Below are 17,793 nucleotides of genomic sequence, written 5' to 3'. Positions count from 1 at the left end.
TGATAAGGTAAGTTTTATAATCTTAAGCTTCAAAACTCATTGCAGAGTGCTTAGAAATGAGTGTCTTATTTCTAGTTTTTAACCATGTCAGATTACATTCCCCATGCATCCAAACCCTACATATACCCATCCAAAATCGGTGTCTCCCGGATGCTGAGGGTTCCACTGGAGTTCGGCCCCTGACCTCGGGAGTTCCTCAAGCTCTCCCGGGCCTGGCCTCCCATCAGCACTGAGGGGATGTAGTGGATCTCATTAGCCGCCTCAGCACTGGCGCTCTTCTGGGGCTGAGGGATGCGCCGGCGTTTACACCAGCGCCTGCGGGTGTAGAGGATCAGGACCAGACACAGGATGGACAGCAGAAGGGCGATCATCCCGCCCTGAGGGGAGGAGGGTGGCATTTGGAGCAGAGACAGAAAAAAAGGAAGAGAAAAAAGCAGAGAGAGAGAGCGAGAGAGTGAGAGAGAGAGAGAGAGAGAGAGAGAGTCAAAGGGGTGAACAGATTCAGAGAATCTTGCCAAGTCGAATACGGATCAAAGTCAAAGTCGTGCACCAGCAGCACAATCTCAAAAAGGTTGCAGATGCAATTTAACGAATAACACGTACAGTGTTTTAAATGACAGCAGCTCTCCTGCTACTGTGTGGTCATTTCACCTTGAGACAAAGGACAGGAAAGTTCAGAACACGGCTATTCACTGATTTGTAGTCATGTAAGGTGATGTGGAACGCTAGCAGCTATTAACTATATGCCTATTGAAAGAACAGAGATCAGTGCTCAGACTGTTTAAGGTATGGTTTGAGGAATAGTGGAATTAGGCTTTTCTGGTCCGTCATATGATGCCATTGGGCCCACAAATACATTTTTCCACAGACTTATATTGTGAAAGAGACATCCGTTAACTCAGCCAACATTTGTATGCAGGGCCCATGTGGGTAGTAAATGGCGAATAGTGGGTCGAACAGTGGGTCCTTATGGAAATGGGTGGAAAGGTTCCATGACAATTCCTGAAACGGGTGGGTTTACCCAAGTAGGGTTGGGAACCGAGAACTGGTTCCATATAGGAACCGGTTCCTAACATCCGATTCCAGAACCGTTTAGAAGACAGTTGGATTTCGATTCTTTTTTTCGGTTCCTAAATACCCGCACTAGTTTGTTTTCGGGGTTTTTTTTTTACTCCGCCCGGCCCCAGCCGCCTGGCGTGCTGTTTCCGGTGTTTGTATCAGTCCGCCTGCGTGCTCAACGTGCTTCACGTATTTGAACGTAAACTTGGACCGCAAACACCGCTCACAAATTTGGCTCCATTTCACGATTAAAAAGGAGGGATTCGCACAATGCAATGTATGTAATAAGCTTATAACTGCCAAGGGAGGATGCACGACGAATATGGCCAAACACCTTCGCCTCCTGCATGGCATTGAAATGAAAACCTGCACTGTATTTGACTCGTTGCGTCGCTCTTCTGCTCCCGTTGCTTCCTCCACCATCAGCCAGGACAGTCAACCATCAACCAGCAACTACTCGTTGGAAGGTACGTGAAAATTATGATAATTAATCTTAACAGACTAGCTTAATAGACTACCTGTTGCTAAAACTGTCAAATCTGTTCGTAGTTGTTGAACGCTCACAGACTCATGGTAACGTTAGCCAGTCGGAGTCTGCTGCTTGTTATGCAATGTTAACCGGCCAGCAACCCCAGTCAGCAAAGAAACAAGAAACCCCATTCACCATGGCAGCAAAGGGAAAGCTGTCAGCAGAGCAAATTGCCGAGTGCCACAGAAAAGTGACTGCTTATGTGGTAAAAAGGCTGCACCCCCTTAGCGAGGTTGACTCGCCGACATTTAGGTAGGTAAATAATAATAACGTTAAGCTAACGGACTTAGCTGGTAGTTAAGTTACTTTATCAACCCCTGACCTTGAGACTTGAAGCTCGTGAATTCCTGCTTGGTGTAATAGACCTCTTTATTGCAAGAAGGTGATATTTCTCTCGGTGGGTCTCGCTCTCGGTGTCCGTCTCTGAAATTTGTGAAAGTCCTGAAAGTACTAGCCCTCCAAAAGTACTAGCCCACATGTCTCCTCACTCTCAGTTCAGGTTTAACTTTATTGACAGTCTTTGGCACAGTGCTCGTTTCATTTAAAAGCATCACATGGACATGTGCTGAAGCGTTTGTGTGTAGTCATTGCACATTGCTTTCATGCTGTTTAAAAATTGAATGCTTTTTAAACTAGATATCTTATGTTTGTTTTTGTGTTTGCAGGGATATGATCCATTCAATAAACCCAAAGTACACCCCTCCTACAAGGGAGTGTTTAACTAATAGATTTATCCCAGCATGGTACGAGGTGGAAAAATCTAAAAAATAAACAGTCCAGACAGGAATTGTCGTGGCAGAGGAAATCGGCGACATCCTGAAAGAATTTGGCGTGTTTGATAAAGTAGTAGCTGTTACGGTGGATAATGCAGCCAATATGGACGTAGCCATCAAACAGCTGCAGTTTCTGAAGCTCGGCTGCTTCGCTCATTCATTAAACCTAGTAGCACAAAGCCTGTACTCCAGCAGCTTAGTGGCTCAGTGGACTGCAAAGATTCGTGCCATCATCGTCTGGATGAAGAGGTCGGCAATGGCCAAGGTGGTTCTACGGGAAAAGCAGGATCTCCTAAGTAAGAATTAATGAGTTTAATCGGATATTTAATTCTATTTAATTGGTATTAACATTGGTTAAACAATGCATATACAATGCATATATACATATATATATATACATATACATATACATATATATACACACATATATATATATATATATATATATATATATATATATATATATATATATATATATATATATATAAATCTATGTGATTACACAATATAAAAGTTGCATGTCATATTGATGTCAATTCTCTATGTATTCTCTATGTATTTGTCATTTTCTGGTTTGTGTCAGACCTTCCTCAACATTCACTGATTCTCGATGTGAGAACAAGGTGGAATTCTCTCTCTCTCTCTCTCTAATGATGGAGAGATTCCTTGAACAATACCCCGCAATACAAGCAGCCAGCTTGGATCCACGCCTGAGAAAGAATATTGAAAGGGACAGGTAGAGATAGAAAGATGAATAGGATATAAAAATAAAATTAGACAGTGTAAGAATGTGTTTAAGGTACTAAGAAAGAAGTTAGCACACTGGTTTGCTGTATTATGCAGTGGAATTAATTATTAAACTCACCTGTCAAATAGCACTACTTTTGTTTTAAACAGACAAAAAATATCAATATTTTGAACTGTATCGAGATGGGGTTTTTTTCGCACACAGTCTTGATCGGCTGACAGATGGTGATTTCACCAAGGCAGAAGACTTCGTCAGGCTTATGCGAGTTCTTTACACCTGCACACTCTGTGTTTCCACCGAAAAAAGCCCAACAGCTGGACAGATCCTGCCGATCATTCAAAAGCTTCAGAAACACTTTGCTGCTGAAAATGGAGACACCGCATTTGTAGCTGACTTGAAGAAAAGGGTCTGGGAAAACCTGTCTACTCGGTACAAGGTAATGACTGAGGCCATCAAACTAATGAAGATTAAAAATGTATTAAATACTTCTGTTTGTGTGGCTTGATGCAATAGTAGTTTTGTTTTTATTGTTTTAAAGAATGCTGACATCAGGTTATTTTTGGAGGAAGCCACTGCCTTGGATCCCCGCTTCAAAAGCTTGATGGACAGCAACACTGCAGTCTGGGAAAGGATCAAGGGGAAGATGCTTGCAAACTCTGAGGAGGTGAAATGTCATTCATACACAAATATACTGTCTCCCTCACTCCTTAACATTTTATATTTAACACTGTACTTTTTAGACTTTTTAATCACCTTAGTAGAACAACTCTACTGTTAATCAGTTCAGTGCATGCCTTTATTAGCACATGTTCTATTATAGACTATGACAACTGTCTGTACTGATGGCTAAGACTGCTGCTTAATTTTATTCTTACATTCTATCTATCTTTCTATATCTACCTGTCCCTCTTCATATTATGTTCGCTGTAGTCAGTGGCAGTCCATGATGGAAACCAGGAAGGTGTGGAGACTGAGGGCAAGGAGGAAGAGGAGAATGTAAGTAGATTGCTAAAATTATATTTTGTATGTTCTTCTCAGTCATGATGAAATATGTTGTTTTGTTTTTGTTTTTGCTGATAACTGTTCTGTCTTGTCACTGTGTTTGATCAGCAGCCTCCTTCTTCCAAACATTTGAAAAAGTCTCCACTGGAGGAGCTTTTTGCAGAGGAGGATGCTTTAAAGAGGACCGCACGGGAGGGGTTGTTGTCGATGGAAAGCCGTACTGAAAGGGAGATCCAGACGTACCTGGAAACAACACCAATCACCACATCTTCTGACCCTACAGCCTGGTTCTGGACCCAGAAACACACTTATCCTTTACTGTCATGTCTGGCCTTCTCATATCTATGTGTCAGGCCTCCTCAACCAACGGGTGTTTTCAACTGCAGGAAACACAATCTGTGCGGAATGGTCGCGCTTACTGCCCGAGAAGGCAAACATGATTATCTTCCTGAATAAGAACTGTTTTTGATGAGTAACAACTGTGCCAGGGTTTAAGTTTTATTTTGTTTCATTGTTTGCATCCACCTGGGCTGTGGCTCTTTTCTTGATTGAATAAATAAAATTTGCCTGTGTAAAGGCATTTGGAAGTGAAAAATTTCTTTTGTTTTTTTTCCCTCTCGGAATCAGAATCAAGAATCATTAAGTACAGGAATCGATAGCAGGAATCGGAATCAGAATTGGAATCGTTAAAATACAAACGATTCCCAACCCTATACCCAAGTGGGCCTAAGATGCACATTTTGAACCCATACCCACTTGTTACCCAGGTAGCCCTAGTATAATTCACATGGGGCCAATTTGGGTAAACTCATCCATGTGAGCAACTGGCATGGGCTAACATGGAACCCGTGGACCATCCAATATAAGACCCATTTTTCTGCCCATTTACTCCCCTAATGGGTCCTACATACAAATGTTGGCTGAGAATCAGTGAATACATTTTTTTTATGGTCATAACTCCCAAAAAATCTAGATGTGATTTCCTCTTTTTTTCTATCTATTCTTTTGTAATCCTTATAAAAATCCAAATGTAAAAGTCAGAAGCTGTGGTTGTATGGAGGGTTTTGTGTTGAACTTTGTCTTTGCCAGGTGCAGTATCTTCCATGAGACTACTACGCAGGTTGCCTGGCAACCTCATGGCTGTGACAAGCCATGGTGCATGGAGAGATCAAAGAGAGCTCAGCCCGAAGGTGTGTCTAAACGAACATTTGACATTTCTTTGTCTTGTTTTCTATATATTCCAGGGATGATAAATCTGGAGGGCACTAATACATTTATATACTGACTGTAAAATCAGACGGTGGCAAAAATTCCTCTCCCATAAGATGCCTTTCTTTGTCCGTAAAGTCAGATGTTAGTTGTTTTGACTGGCTCAGGATCGGCTGTCTCAGATATATAACATCATATCTTTGAGTGATTACAGTGACGATTATTGCCATTGCTTGTTCTGACAGATGTCATTTCTGAACTTTTGTGCCAGAAAGGATGATGTGATTCTTACACAACCAAAAACCACCTATAATGTCACCATTCTTAGTTGTAGTATACCTGCATGTTTTACACTTTTTTAGAATGTTTTTTTGGTATTTTTGCTTTTTTTTTACAGAAACACTGGAGACTGATGGGAAAAGGGATGAAAGAAAAGGGAAGACACACAGCAAAGGGCCGCAGGTTGGAATCTAACCTGGGCTGCTGCAAAGGACTAAGCTTCAGGGTTCCTATGCATTTTCATGGAAAAAGTTTCCAAACTTTTCAAACACCTATGATAAAATGAAGCATTTTTCTTGCCTCACTTGCCAGCATTTTTCATACACATCAGATGCAAAGTCTATTCAAACCTAATTTTGGTTAGCTGGCATATGAAAAAAGAGACAGAACACAGAGAAATATATGCAGAAACACGTGACAGTAAACAAATTGCCAAACATAGACTACACATCTATATAAAAGTTGCTGTTTTGTCACATTATGTGGGAGGGTATCCACAGAAGTTTACTCTCATTATTTCATTATAAACATCCATAACTTTTCCAAAACTTTCAGTGATTTTTACATATTCCATGACTTTTCCAGGGCTCTGAAAATGATTGTCCCAACACAATTTATTTTTCCAAATAGTGACTTTCATTTTGATTACTTATTTGTTCCATTTTAACAAGTTTATACGTGAAAAATATTAGGATATAAATAAAGTTCATGTGAGGGTCATTGCAAAACACAATGTCTGCACACTTGAAATGTCTTGTTGTTTGGAATTTCTATTTTTTTCCCCTTTTTTTCTGGAACATAATTTTAAATTCATGTAGTTAAGAGAATTATAAATATAGTTGTCCGGACATTGCCCCCTCATTTTTTGATAATATCTAATACCGCAAATTTTCTGATCATTTTCTCGTCGACTTTTGCAGCATATTTTTTCCCAGGTTGCTCATTTTATTATTTCAGTGTTTTTGAAAGAAATCAGACCAATGTCCTCAGGTTTCAGAGATTTAAATGCTTATAAAAGGCATCTGAATGCAGCTCAAGAAAACTGATGTAGATCCAGGTGTTATCGGGTTAAAACCTGTATGATGCGCTGCTTATCTTCCCTGGCTTAAGAAAGGCGTCATAGGGAAAACATCTCTGCTCGCAGTCTGTGGAAATATGGGAGATAGAAGTCGATTGTGACTGTGAATATCGGCTCCTGCATGTACTTCAGGAAGCACTGATACCAGATGACTGGGTCAGGTCACATGACCACATTCATTTTACTCATCCTCTCTGATTTTAATGTCTTCTGAGATGGTTTGCGGGGTTGAGTGAAGCTGCAGCATCCACACCAGCACCTGAGGGTGTTGAGGATTAGGAGTGGGCACAAGATGGACAGATGAAGGACGTTGAGCCTGCCCCGAGGACAGGTTAGCAGGGGGGGGACAGAGACAGAATCAGACGGAAACTGGAGAGAAAGAGACAGCGAGACAGCGAGCGGGGGAGAGTCAAAGAGAGATTGCGGAAAAGGCGAGAACAGTGTCAGAGAATCTCTGCCATGAAGCAGGATATGGATCAAAGTCAAGGCGAGTCAAAAGCACACAGCCTGTGGAAACACAGGAGAGAGACAGCCATTGTCAGTTTGAATATCAGACCATATCTCCACCATGAAGAAAGGCAATGAGAGCAGAGTTGTGGGCAGTTTTACTTCAAAACTTCCTTTATTTGCATTTTTAAGGTTACTGAATGGGATATTTTAGAGTAAGTGACAGGGAAGATGATATAACCTGCTGGCACATTGTAATTTGGACCCATAACGCACATGTTTAGTATGTGCAGTTTACCACATCGTCGTGCCTAATCTGATGCTACCAAGCTGAGAACAGAAATCAAAATCAGATACACTGTGCAATGTGGAAAATGTCAAGGTGACAGCGCAAAGAGAGAAAGACAGCAGGGATTTGCCTCTGGAGAAGGATTTAAAAGAGACAGTGAATGTCTCTCAGTAAGAAAGTCACATCTGAAATAAGACCAAAAGAATAGTTTAAGTGCTCCCTCCAGCCAGGTGTGTTGTTCCTTTCTTTTCCCTTTACGATGTGATTGGAGAGATACAAGGCAGTATAGAAAAAGAAGTTACAAGCTGATGCCAAACAATAATATTGGCAGGTCTAGTTTGGTAAAAAGAAAATAGTTCCTTAAAGAAACTGCTTACAAAAGAAATCTAAAATCTCACATTTCGCCACTTTGTTATTTGGTTTTGGTGTCTACATAGTACACTTTAGGTTTCCCCTGCGTCTACTGTTGATGTTTTGCGATGATACAAAAGCATGCGGTTCGGTTTCGGCAACATATGGCGCCGTCCAGCTGTGTTACAAACTGATGCCATCCACTGGCATAACATACTGCCTCGGAAAAACAGACAAAACAGCGCTATTCGACAACTTCAGAATGAGATCTGAGTCTGGATTATCTTGAGTAAATGTGTCATGATTTCTGGAAAGACACGTTACCCTTAAGTTTTTCAAAGGAGCTTTTGGGGGCTTCGAGCTCCACAAGCCAAGTGCAATGTAGTTCCATATTACTCCAGAAAAAGAAGACATCTCTACAGCAGATATCTCCAACAGTTTACAACTCACCCCATAAATCTAGATTAATAAAAAGCAATAAACGTAACAGGGAAAATATGTATTTTTGGTTTGGGGTTGAACTGTCCCTTTAAGTGCAAACTAATTTAAAAAAAAAAAAAGGAGAGAAAAAATCAATTAGAATTAAACTGTGTGTCATTTCAGTCAAACAAGCACAGTTATGGAAAGATAAGCGAAAATGATGAAATGAAAAATGGATTTTAATCAGTCGTTTACATAAAAAAAAATCCCTTTTGAAACATATTGGGAATTGTGAGGCTGAATAAAAATGGGGGTTTCAGTTGCTCACATTAATTTAAATTGGCAAAAGTGGAGGCCTATTTGCATAAGTTGTTTGCTCAATCTGCATAGTCAAGGACATTAACAAATGACACCATGATATGGGCCACTTATGCAGTAAATCTGCATGCACATGGTCAAAGAGGAGACAAGAGTCATTTGGTCTGGAATGATTAGGTTTTCAGCACTTTGAAAGTCACTGATGAAGTGCCCTATTCAAATAAAACAGTGACTGGGCACTAAATACTGTAGTATGTTACCACAGTACACAGGACAGAACTTGGGAAGCACACATGGTCTTCAGTCATCTTGTGACAAAGCTGAGCTTAATTACATGTTTGCCAAGTTTTCAAACACACAATAATCGAAGCTGCACTAATCACTTCTTCTGAATCAACAATCAACAACAATAACTTCATAATACAATCAACTGTAGTCCATAGTTTTAACTCCCCCCCGTTTTACTCTAAAGTATAAGGTAAGGTAACATTCTCGGCAATCTTGGCGAAAACCTCCTATTAAACCCAATAAAACCAGAAGCCAAAACTTTGACCACACCAAATGATGGAAATCCAGGTATTTCTGCCTCCAGCTGTAATCTTAAATTCATAGAACCATAGTTGTGTTTGTAACTACCACCTTAAATTGTAATTCGAAGAGAGGTTCAGAGCACGTGACCATTGGTAGCTTGGTCGCAGTTACGTGTGAGTGAAACACAATGCTACCCATGTGGACATCTGTATTAATTAACAGTGAGATGCATGGCAGAGTAACATGTCTGAAAATCGTCAGCTGTAGGGGAAACAGAGAGGGATGCTGCAGCACTGATGCAAGGGTCATGGATTAAAAATCTTGGTAAATATCTGAACAACAAAACACTTAAGAAATCCTAATCAGGAGTTTATGCTTGACACATGGAAGAAGCTGATTTCTATCCTCACTGCTAGATGCCAGGAAATCCTACACACTGATCCTTTAAGGAATTTTGAAATTAGATAACTGAGAATATAATACATAAGTATTAAAGCGCAGATTTGATGTTAAGTAGCATCATTGTTTCATTCATCTCTGGGTAAACCAGAATAAGATGTCAAATGTCAAGTACCTCAAATGGTTCTCAATCAAATCTACCTCAGTGACAAATGTAATTCGAACCCATCAACCTGCATTAGCGCCCATGTATGGAGGGGGCTAATACAGACCAAATGGAAAAAACTGTTTAATGTCAGACATTACTTGGAATCAAAGTGAGGACTAAGTGGACTGTGTCCTCTTCTAGAGCCAATAAAACCAAACCACACATCAAAGCATGCCAGCGCTGCAGCCCCATAATCCACTTACTAACGGATGAGGATGATGTTATAATGGCACTAGTGCTCCTTATGACTTACACTCCTGTCATGTAAGTCCTGAATGGAAGAGAGAAGACATGGCCTTTCTCAGTCTGACAGAGCAGGCATGGTATTAGAGCTGAGCCATCAATCTGTCACATCGTCTCTGGATGCGAGGCATTAAGACGCAGGAAGGCGGAAAGATCGAGGCTATCAGACGGCTACAAGATAGCAAACGGAAGTTTTTTTGCTTTGGATGTAATAAACTTTATCATAGCCAAAGGGCCACTGATTGGTTTTGGGATCAAGTTACAATATTAATGATGGAAATTGACAGATTCCATATGCTGAATCCTTTCATGCACTTGGTATAACTCCTGACGCCAGGGTTAACGCTGTCAAAGTATTTAATACCTACAATGAAACTCAAGTTGTGAGAATTACGAGCAATATACGTTATGATCCGGTGCTGATTTTGACATTGAACGGACGTGAAAGTCACAACCCCATTTCACACACGTCACACAGGGCTTTCTCCGCTGGAAATGAGTATTAATGACAGGAACGGTTTGAATCATTTGATTCAATTTGGCGTATTTCATAAAAGCTAATATAGCATGACGCGGTGATGGTGCTGGAGTGTGTGTGGTGAGAGGGCATTAATGTAAAACTGCAAGCGACATTTGTCATGTAAACATTTATTCTGTGGGAGTTAAACAAAGTCACTGGAGTCACTGAACTGTTTTAACCCTTTGAGACCTGAGAAAATTGGCTTGATGTCTTTCAAAAACATTGGTAAAAGGCAAAAAGAATGACCCAAAAATTAAACGAAAAAACGAAAAAAATGTAAAAAGTACAAGAAAATGACGAGTCAAAGAGTGTTTTTTAAAATTAATTTTAAATACATAATTAAGATAATTATAAACATAATTTTTGAATTTTCAAATTGCTGTTGCTTCTTCAAAAATAATTTTCCAAATCTAGTAATATCTTACAAGTTGAAGAACCTTTCTTCCAAAGTTGCTCATTGCCTTTTCCCCTGTCTTTTCACAAGAAATCAAATCAATTTGCTCCGATTTTTTTTAAATACTTGTGAAGATGCTAAGAAAAGTGATGTTGATCCAGGTTTCAAAGGGTTAAAGGTACTATATGTAGAGCTATTCAACTATTATGCATATACACTGGATTGATTTTGGGCAACTGTACTATCTTGGAAAAAAGAAGTGTTGATCAGTACTTTGTATCAGCAGATAATTAATATCAAATGACTTGTATCATGATCGGAGGAATAATTACTAACACAATTATGTTTTGTGAGTCTAGCTTGGTCTCTTCCGTGTTGAATTACACCTCCTCTTCCCTTTAATCTATGCTATATTAAGATCATTTTTGCATATGTGTGTGTGTATAATCCTATTCTGAATCTCACTTGGCACAAATGTTAAACCGGTTCAAGCGACTATCATTCCCAAAGTATCATCTGCAAAAATCCCCAACTAATTTCTGCACTCGCTCAGGTATGACTAATTCATTTGGTGGCGGTGAGAGGGGGGTAGCAATCCACTATGTTTCTACAAATACTCAGAAAATTAGACACGTGCAGTCGAACGCAAGGAAAATAATAGCTTGGGTGTTTTGCATAAAACCTTGTGATATTCAATTGCTGTTAGTGTATGGAATTGTGATGATTATAGAGTCCCTGGGCTCAGATAAGTCGAGAAGAACGTCTTGTCAGCGGGAACAGAATGTCGTGCAAATAAAGGAGATAATTACCTGAAAGGAACCTTTTCAACAATTTTCAAACCACCATCTCATCCATTACTCAAATCTGAAAAACATGCAGCTTGTATGTTATAAGATCACCCTATAGGGACTGCTAATAATGCTTTAGTGGTGTAAGTGGCCGGCATTAGGCATTAGGCAGGCATGGCTGGAAAATGGATTTGTATACTGAGCTGCCTCTGCATGTTTTTTTTTATTTTTTTTATGGCCTTTCTTTCAGTCAGGGTCATATGTAAAAGGAATTAAATTGAAGCTAAAAGACCATGGTCCATGTTCTGGCAGTATAAAGCCATTGCCATGTCCTATACATTGGCATAGGGACACTAAAGAAGCTGAGGAGTGTTTAAACATTTCAGCTCCGGCACAAGTCCACTTCATTAAAAGCATGCTGTCTGCTTTACAAGACACTGACCCTCACTAAAAATCCCAGCACAGAGTGGAAACGATTTGATGCTAGCGCCACATCCGAGTCCGACTGACTTCTCCTGTGGGCTCACTGAGACACAGGTTAAAGCACAACACAGACACAAGAGCGGAAGAAGCACATTAACAGAAAAATGATCTGGCACATTTACAGACGTCGTGATTTGGTCCTGTGACATCCGTCTTTTCAGACGCTGCTCAGAACAAGGATGTCAGTTACAGTTAATTTTGCCTTCAACAGGCCAACACCCATTAACCTGTAAGTAACCAACTAAGTTTTAAGAAAAAATAAAAAATAAAAGCCTTTTCTCATAGTTCTTCAAAGTCTGCCAAAGCTAACAGAGTCAATGAAGCAAGCTAGCAAGCTAACTAGCCAGCCACCTGCAGGTAAGATGGCAGTTTTGGACAGAGGAGAGAGAGGATTGACTCAGCAGCTTTGTATGTGGAACAGCCTGAATGTATTTAAACGAGGTCTGTCAGTAGCAGTGCATTAATTGCAAAAGGATTAAGGTCTGTACATAACACTTTTTGTTTTGTTTTTTTAAATCACATTATTAGCCACCCGACATTCCCGTCTTTAAGAGGCTGTACAAGATTAAACTTTAAAGCCAGGCTGAATATATAGATATCATTGGAAACTAGAGGAACTGAGGATAGATGTCTGAATGAGTCTCCCCCATACAGACATGCTCACTTTAGCTAGTCCCATGCAGTTTTTTGTTGTCATTGGATTCCTAACCAAGACAGTTGGGTAAGAAATGCTTCATCTTGTCAATATGAACTTCAAAACTGTTTTGTTATACAAAAAAAACTGAATTGGAAATGTGCTTAAAGGAAAGGAAAAGGGTCAAGAAAACTATAAACTATATAACTATAAAAATGCTATATTTAAAATTATGCTACAGAAACTAGTACAATAAAATATATGATATATATATATATAATTCTTCACTTTTTCTAGGTCATTTTCTCGTTAAGTTGCTTGTTGCTTCCCCTTATGTTTTTGAAAGAAATCAAAACAATTTGCTGAGGTTTCAAAGGGTTAATATTATTTTTCGGGGCTGGATTGCAACAACCTGCACAGCTCATGACAGCTCTGTACAGCCAAAGTCAAAGCGACTGCCGGCCACTTCCTGTTCAAATTCTGACTGACCTGACCTCATTTAAAATGAAGACCCCTCTAGTGTTTTTACACATGGGCCAGCCATGTACTGGGTTTTTACCTGGTCTTGTTCTGAGAAAATCTTGCATAGTAGCCTCTACCTATAAGGTGAACATGTTAGCAAAGTAATGTTAATATGTATATAGTTATACTTTATACATCAACACTGCTGGCACAGGTCATGTTTCTTGCCACCAAAAAATGTACCAGGAGCCCTTTCTATTATCCTTTTAACCCCTGATGAAAAATATTTCTCTTTAGCTTCTGAATGCTCCACTGTGCTTACCAGATGCTTCCTAACTGTGTCTGTCTGCTGTTTGGTTCTGAGCACGTACAGTGTACAGTGGGTTTATCTGAGATTTTTTTTCCTGAGACAGCTGCCTGCTGCTTTTGGAAACAAGGATGATGACATTAGAATTTGCGGGCCAAAAACAATGCGCTAAAGGAGTTTAATATGCTCCACAGAGTCGAGGGCAACTGTCGGGTTTACTGATAACTCACTGTGGGTTCCAGACCTCTGGGTTGCTGCCCACATCTTCTGTTTGTTCAGCAATTCAAATAGATCTGCTGTTATACCCGCTGAAAGCTTTATAAGACAGTTCAGGAAAGCAGGTGGGATTATGAGTGGGTGCCACCTTCTTCCAAATCTAGCTCAACCAGTTCTCATCACCAGGTGGTCAAACACTGATGCTTTGTCACATCCCTGGGTGTGTGATATTAACGCCAAAAGGCACTATTTGGCATCTTTGTAGCCTTATTCCCATTGCACAAAAAAAAACCGCTAACAGTTGTTTTTTTAATGCAATGGGAATGCTAACTAGCAGCATTCACTCCTGGAGCAAACGACTCTGCAGAATACACAGGTTTTTATCGCCTCCGACTCTAATCGGCATGATGGCAATACAACACCTCGGTGAACGCGGTAATTTCAGTTTTTAAACCAGCGAGATGCAATGACGCACCATTACTAATTACCGTCTGTTTCCTCATAAGCAGTGCTGAAACACAGATCCAAATTAGGCACATTTGTTTTAACATGACATTGTTTAATTAACATACACTCAATCTGCAATGACATTGCTCACTTGAGGTATTTAAAGCATGTTATGTTGTTACATAAAAAACGCACTTATTTTAACCCAAAACATGATCTCTGTTGCCTAAACCTTGACTGCGACCATTTCACAACATTAACCATGTGTTAGAGTGCGTTTATGCTGTGCGTCTCATCAAAATGCTAAAGGGTGCCCTGTTGAGACGCCAAGGGGCATGGAAAAAAACAGTCCGCATTTTACAACCTGGCTACCTATCTGCCTAGCTGCATTCCATTTTAAAATTTTTTGAAGTCAAATGTCCAAAAAAGTTACGTGGATGAAAATAACCCACTTGTACATCTCATCATGAAATGATCTGACTAACAACTCCTTTCTTCATAAAAAACTGCCTCTAGCAACGATTAATCCTTCAGTCGAATGTCCTATCTAGTTATGAGTGACATGCTATGAGTCACATAACATTTAGTCATTTGATTCATTGTCAATAAAAAAGTATTGATTAGTGCAGCTTTAATGTAAGAAAGTATGTGTTTTTTCTTCTACAACAGTGACTTTCATTTTGTTGTTTTTGTTGAAAACCCAGCCCATGGTGCTCAGTTGTCTGCATCAGAGATTGAGCAGCTCTACAAACAGGCCAGGCACTTGGGCTGTGTGCCTTCCTCTCAGCCCATAGGGAAGCTATGGATTGGTTTGTCTCGCTAGGCAGGCTTTTCAAAAACACGCCATGTTGTGATTCTCAGAGCGCAGCTCTGGAGGCTGGGATTCAGCCGGGGCTACTGCTTTACAAGTGGTCGGGGCTGCATTGATTTAAGGTTTATACGATCAATGCTATCAGCACGGGTTTAGGAGGGTCACCACATGAATGTCAATATCTCGCGAGCCAAGCTGTGCCACAATGACCATCTCCCCCCATAAACTGACTGACACTTTATATTGGTGCATGTATATGTGTGTGTGTGAATCCATGCGACTCTTCCTCCCATTATTGGTTCAGCATTTTTTAAAGATCACAGGAAAATGATCACAGTGTGAACTGAACAGTGGTACACCAGAAAGTGCCTCCACTATAACTGCTTTAGACTTGAAACAAAATTATGACTTTCTGGAATATATTTCCCATGTTTAAAGTCATACTTTGCATATTTAAGATTGGTTTTGATATTTTTAGACTCAATATAATAAAAAATGTAGCTAATTCTGGAAAGAACAGAGATAAAATTTGGCTTAATAAGGCTTAAAATACACTATTAAAAGGTCACAATTCTGGCCAGAAAGCAGCAATGTCTCTGTAAAAATCAAGTGCTTTTTGTAGCGCTATCCCTGCCAACGGACCACTTGAAAACACGCATGTCTGCAGCCTAAAACGCAAATGGAACTATAGCAATGACTCATATACTGTGTCACTTAAGACACTATAAAATATATTCTTTTTTTTTCCAGAAATGTAAGATGTGAACATTTTCTTCTGGCGAGTGGTTTAATATTGGCCCAACTATAGAATCAATATAATTTTAAATGTAAAAAAAGAAGCAAGCTAGTCAATATTTTGGGTGGGGGTGGGGAAGTTTTAAATATTTTCAAATCCTGGATTAAGTCCTGTGTACTTGCCATAGATGCATACACCCATAACATATCAAGAGATCCTGATAAAATATCCTTAAGAGGTTATGCTCTGAGACACACGTTGTTTGACATATTAATCTGGGAGCTATCGATTCATACAATTAAAAGCCATCCATTTATTTGTTTTGCTAATCCACACAGATCCGCAAGGTTTGGTTCTTGTCATGTAATGTATCTGACTTTCATGTAATGTATCTGACTTTCATTTCTTCCTCCATCTATTTTCAACACTTTGAAGCGTTTGTGCTTGAGGAGTAACACCCTCCTCCTCTTTAGGCAAATGAGAAGGTTTTTAATTATCCCAATACAGTATTTCCACATTTGAAATTTTTAGGTGTTGTGTTGAAATGGGTATAAACTGGCCATTGTCCAAAAAAGGTCTTTATTGGAAAACAAAAAGATGTTTTTTTTTCTATTGTTTATGTTCAGTTAATCACAATTTAAAATATTTTCTGTAAATCCTATTACTTAACATCTAATTGCTGCTCCAAACCTTCCTCGTACTGCAAGGAATTTATGTTTTATTCATTATATGTTGGCCTAAAATGAGTCAAAAAAAGGAAGAAAAAGTAATTAGAATTTCTTCATAATTATTTTAGTACAGAACACTGCCTAATCTGGTCGTCATTATGTTTCTTTCAAAACATATTTTCTGTTGCAAATAAGCATTTAGTGGGAACCATATTTTAGTAGACAGGGTTGCACATGTAATGTCTAAAAATGAATGGTACTAAAGCACTAATCTTTTGAAAGCAACGTGTTTTAGCATGAAGTCTTCTTCACATAGTAAAAAGATGCAAGTGCTTACGCTCGCCAAAGCTGCACCCCCCATCAGCTTAATACCCTGCCACTGCTGACACTTACAGCTTTGTCACATCATTGCTCCAGTGTTTCTATGTCTCTACCCCGGTCTCAAAGGGAAATGTCTGTATTTTTCATCACGTACCCAATTTCTGAAATTGTATTGAGTTTCCAGTATTGGAAGTCAGTGAAAGGGCTGGAGCTGGAGGCCTTAACGTAACTACTCTGGGTATTTGAGCACCATCAACTTCAGCCAAGGTCTTGATTTGGTCACCCAACCGGTTCAGACTAATATTTTAGGTGTCTGACGCCCACAGAGATGGACCTTTTGTCAAAGATTTAGCCATTTTCAGACTGTTTTTAAAGTGCAAGACTAAAGACAGAACACAGACAACAATTATAAACACCAACATAACAACAACACGACGTGACATAAGAACAGTGAAAACAGGTTAACTAGATTTCCAAAAGGGTTGCGGATGTTGATTTGACGTCGGTGCATCGTGTGTGTGTGTGTGTATGTGTGTGTAAACATGTGCCTACATTCTAAACCTTTCATTCTGGTATGTTGTAGAGAAAGAAATTGATTGATTAATACATTAAATTTAAAAGCCAGTACAATGTCTGGGTTCAGAGAATTCACTGAATTGTAACTTGTTTCAACGTCTCTCCTGGCCAGCAGAGGCCAATGTTTCACTCACACAACCTGAACCATCTATCTACCTGTCAAAGTTGAAAGCAGTAAAAGGGACTCCAGATTCTCCAGATCTTGCAGACAAAATTACTGCCTTTTCTCTGAAAAGAATGACATTTCTGTTGCAGGGAACACTATAAAATGGGACCAGGATCAATGCATAGTGCACTAAATGACAGTACACATAATGTGCTCAGTCAAAAAGTGGATTTAGTGTAAAGTTCTCTTTAAACCTACCATATATTTATTGAGGGTCCTGTTTTAGGACGGCAAGAAGCAGACAAACAATGGAGCAGCTTGGCAGTACTTGCTGCCATTAACATCACACACCATACGGCTGTGACAGACGCCACTGCTCCTCACCTTTTGGGTTGAGTGGGCACAGTGAGAGGCTTGTTTCACAGTACTGATCCACAGCAA

At 39.7% G+C, this 17,793-nt stretch overlaps 1 protein-coding gene across 2 annotated transcripts in view; it reads right to left on the bottom strand.

Annotated features, from left to right (window-relative positions):
• astn1 (astrotactin 1) overlaps positions 1–17,793 on the bottom strand; it is a 513,900-nt gene that overhangs the window by 405,506 nt on the left and 90,601 nt on the right. For both annotated transcript variants that reach the window (XM_088085587.1, XM_042497522.2), the window contains exon 5: positions 127–377. In XM_088085587.1, coding sequence (XP_087941713.1) covers positions 127–377 — 251 coding nt within the window. The remainder of the gene's footprint in view (positions 1–126; positions 378–17,793) is intronic.

The sequence above is a fragment of the Plectropomus leopardus genome, chromosome 12 (assembly GCF_026936395.1).
Source record: "Plectropomus leopardus strain MGB_pleo_1.0 chromosome 12, ASM2693639v1, whole genome shotgun sequence".
NCBI lineage: Eukaryota > Metazoa > Chordata > Actinopteri > Perciformes > Serranidae > Plectropomus > Plectropomus leopardus.
This window is presented reverse-complemented; position numbering and strand designations above follow the sequence as displayed.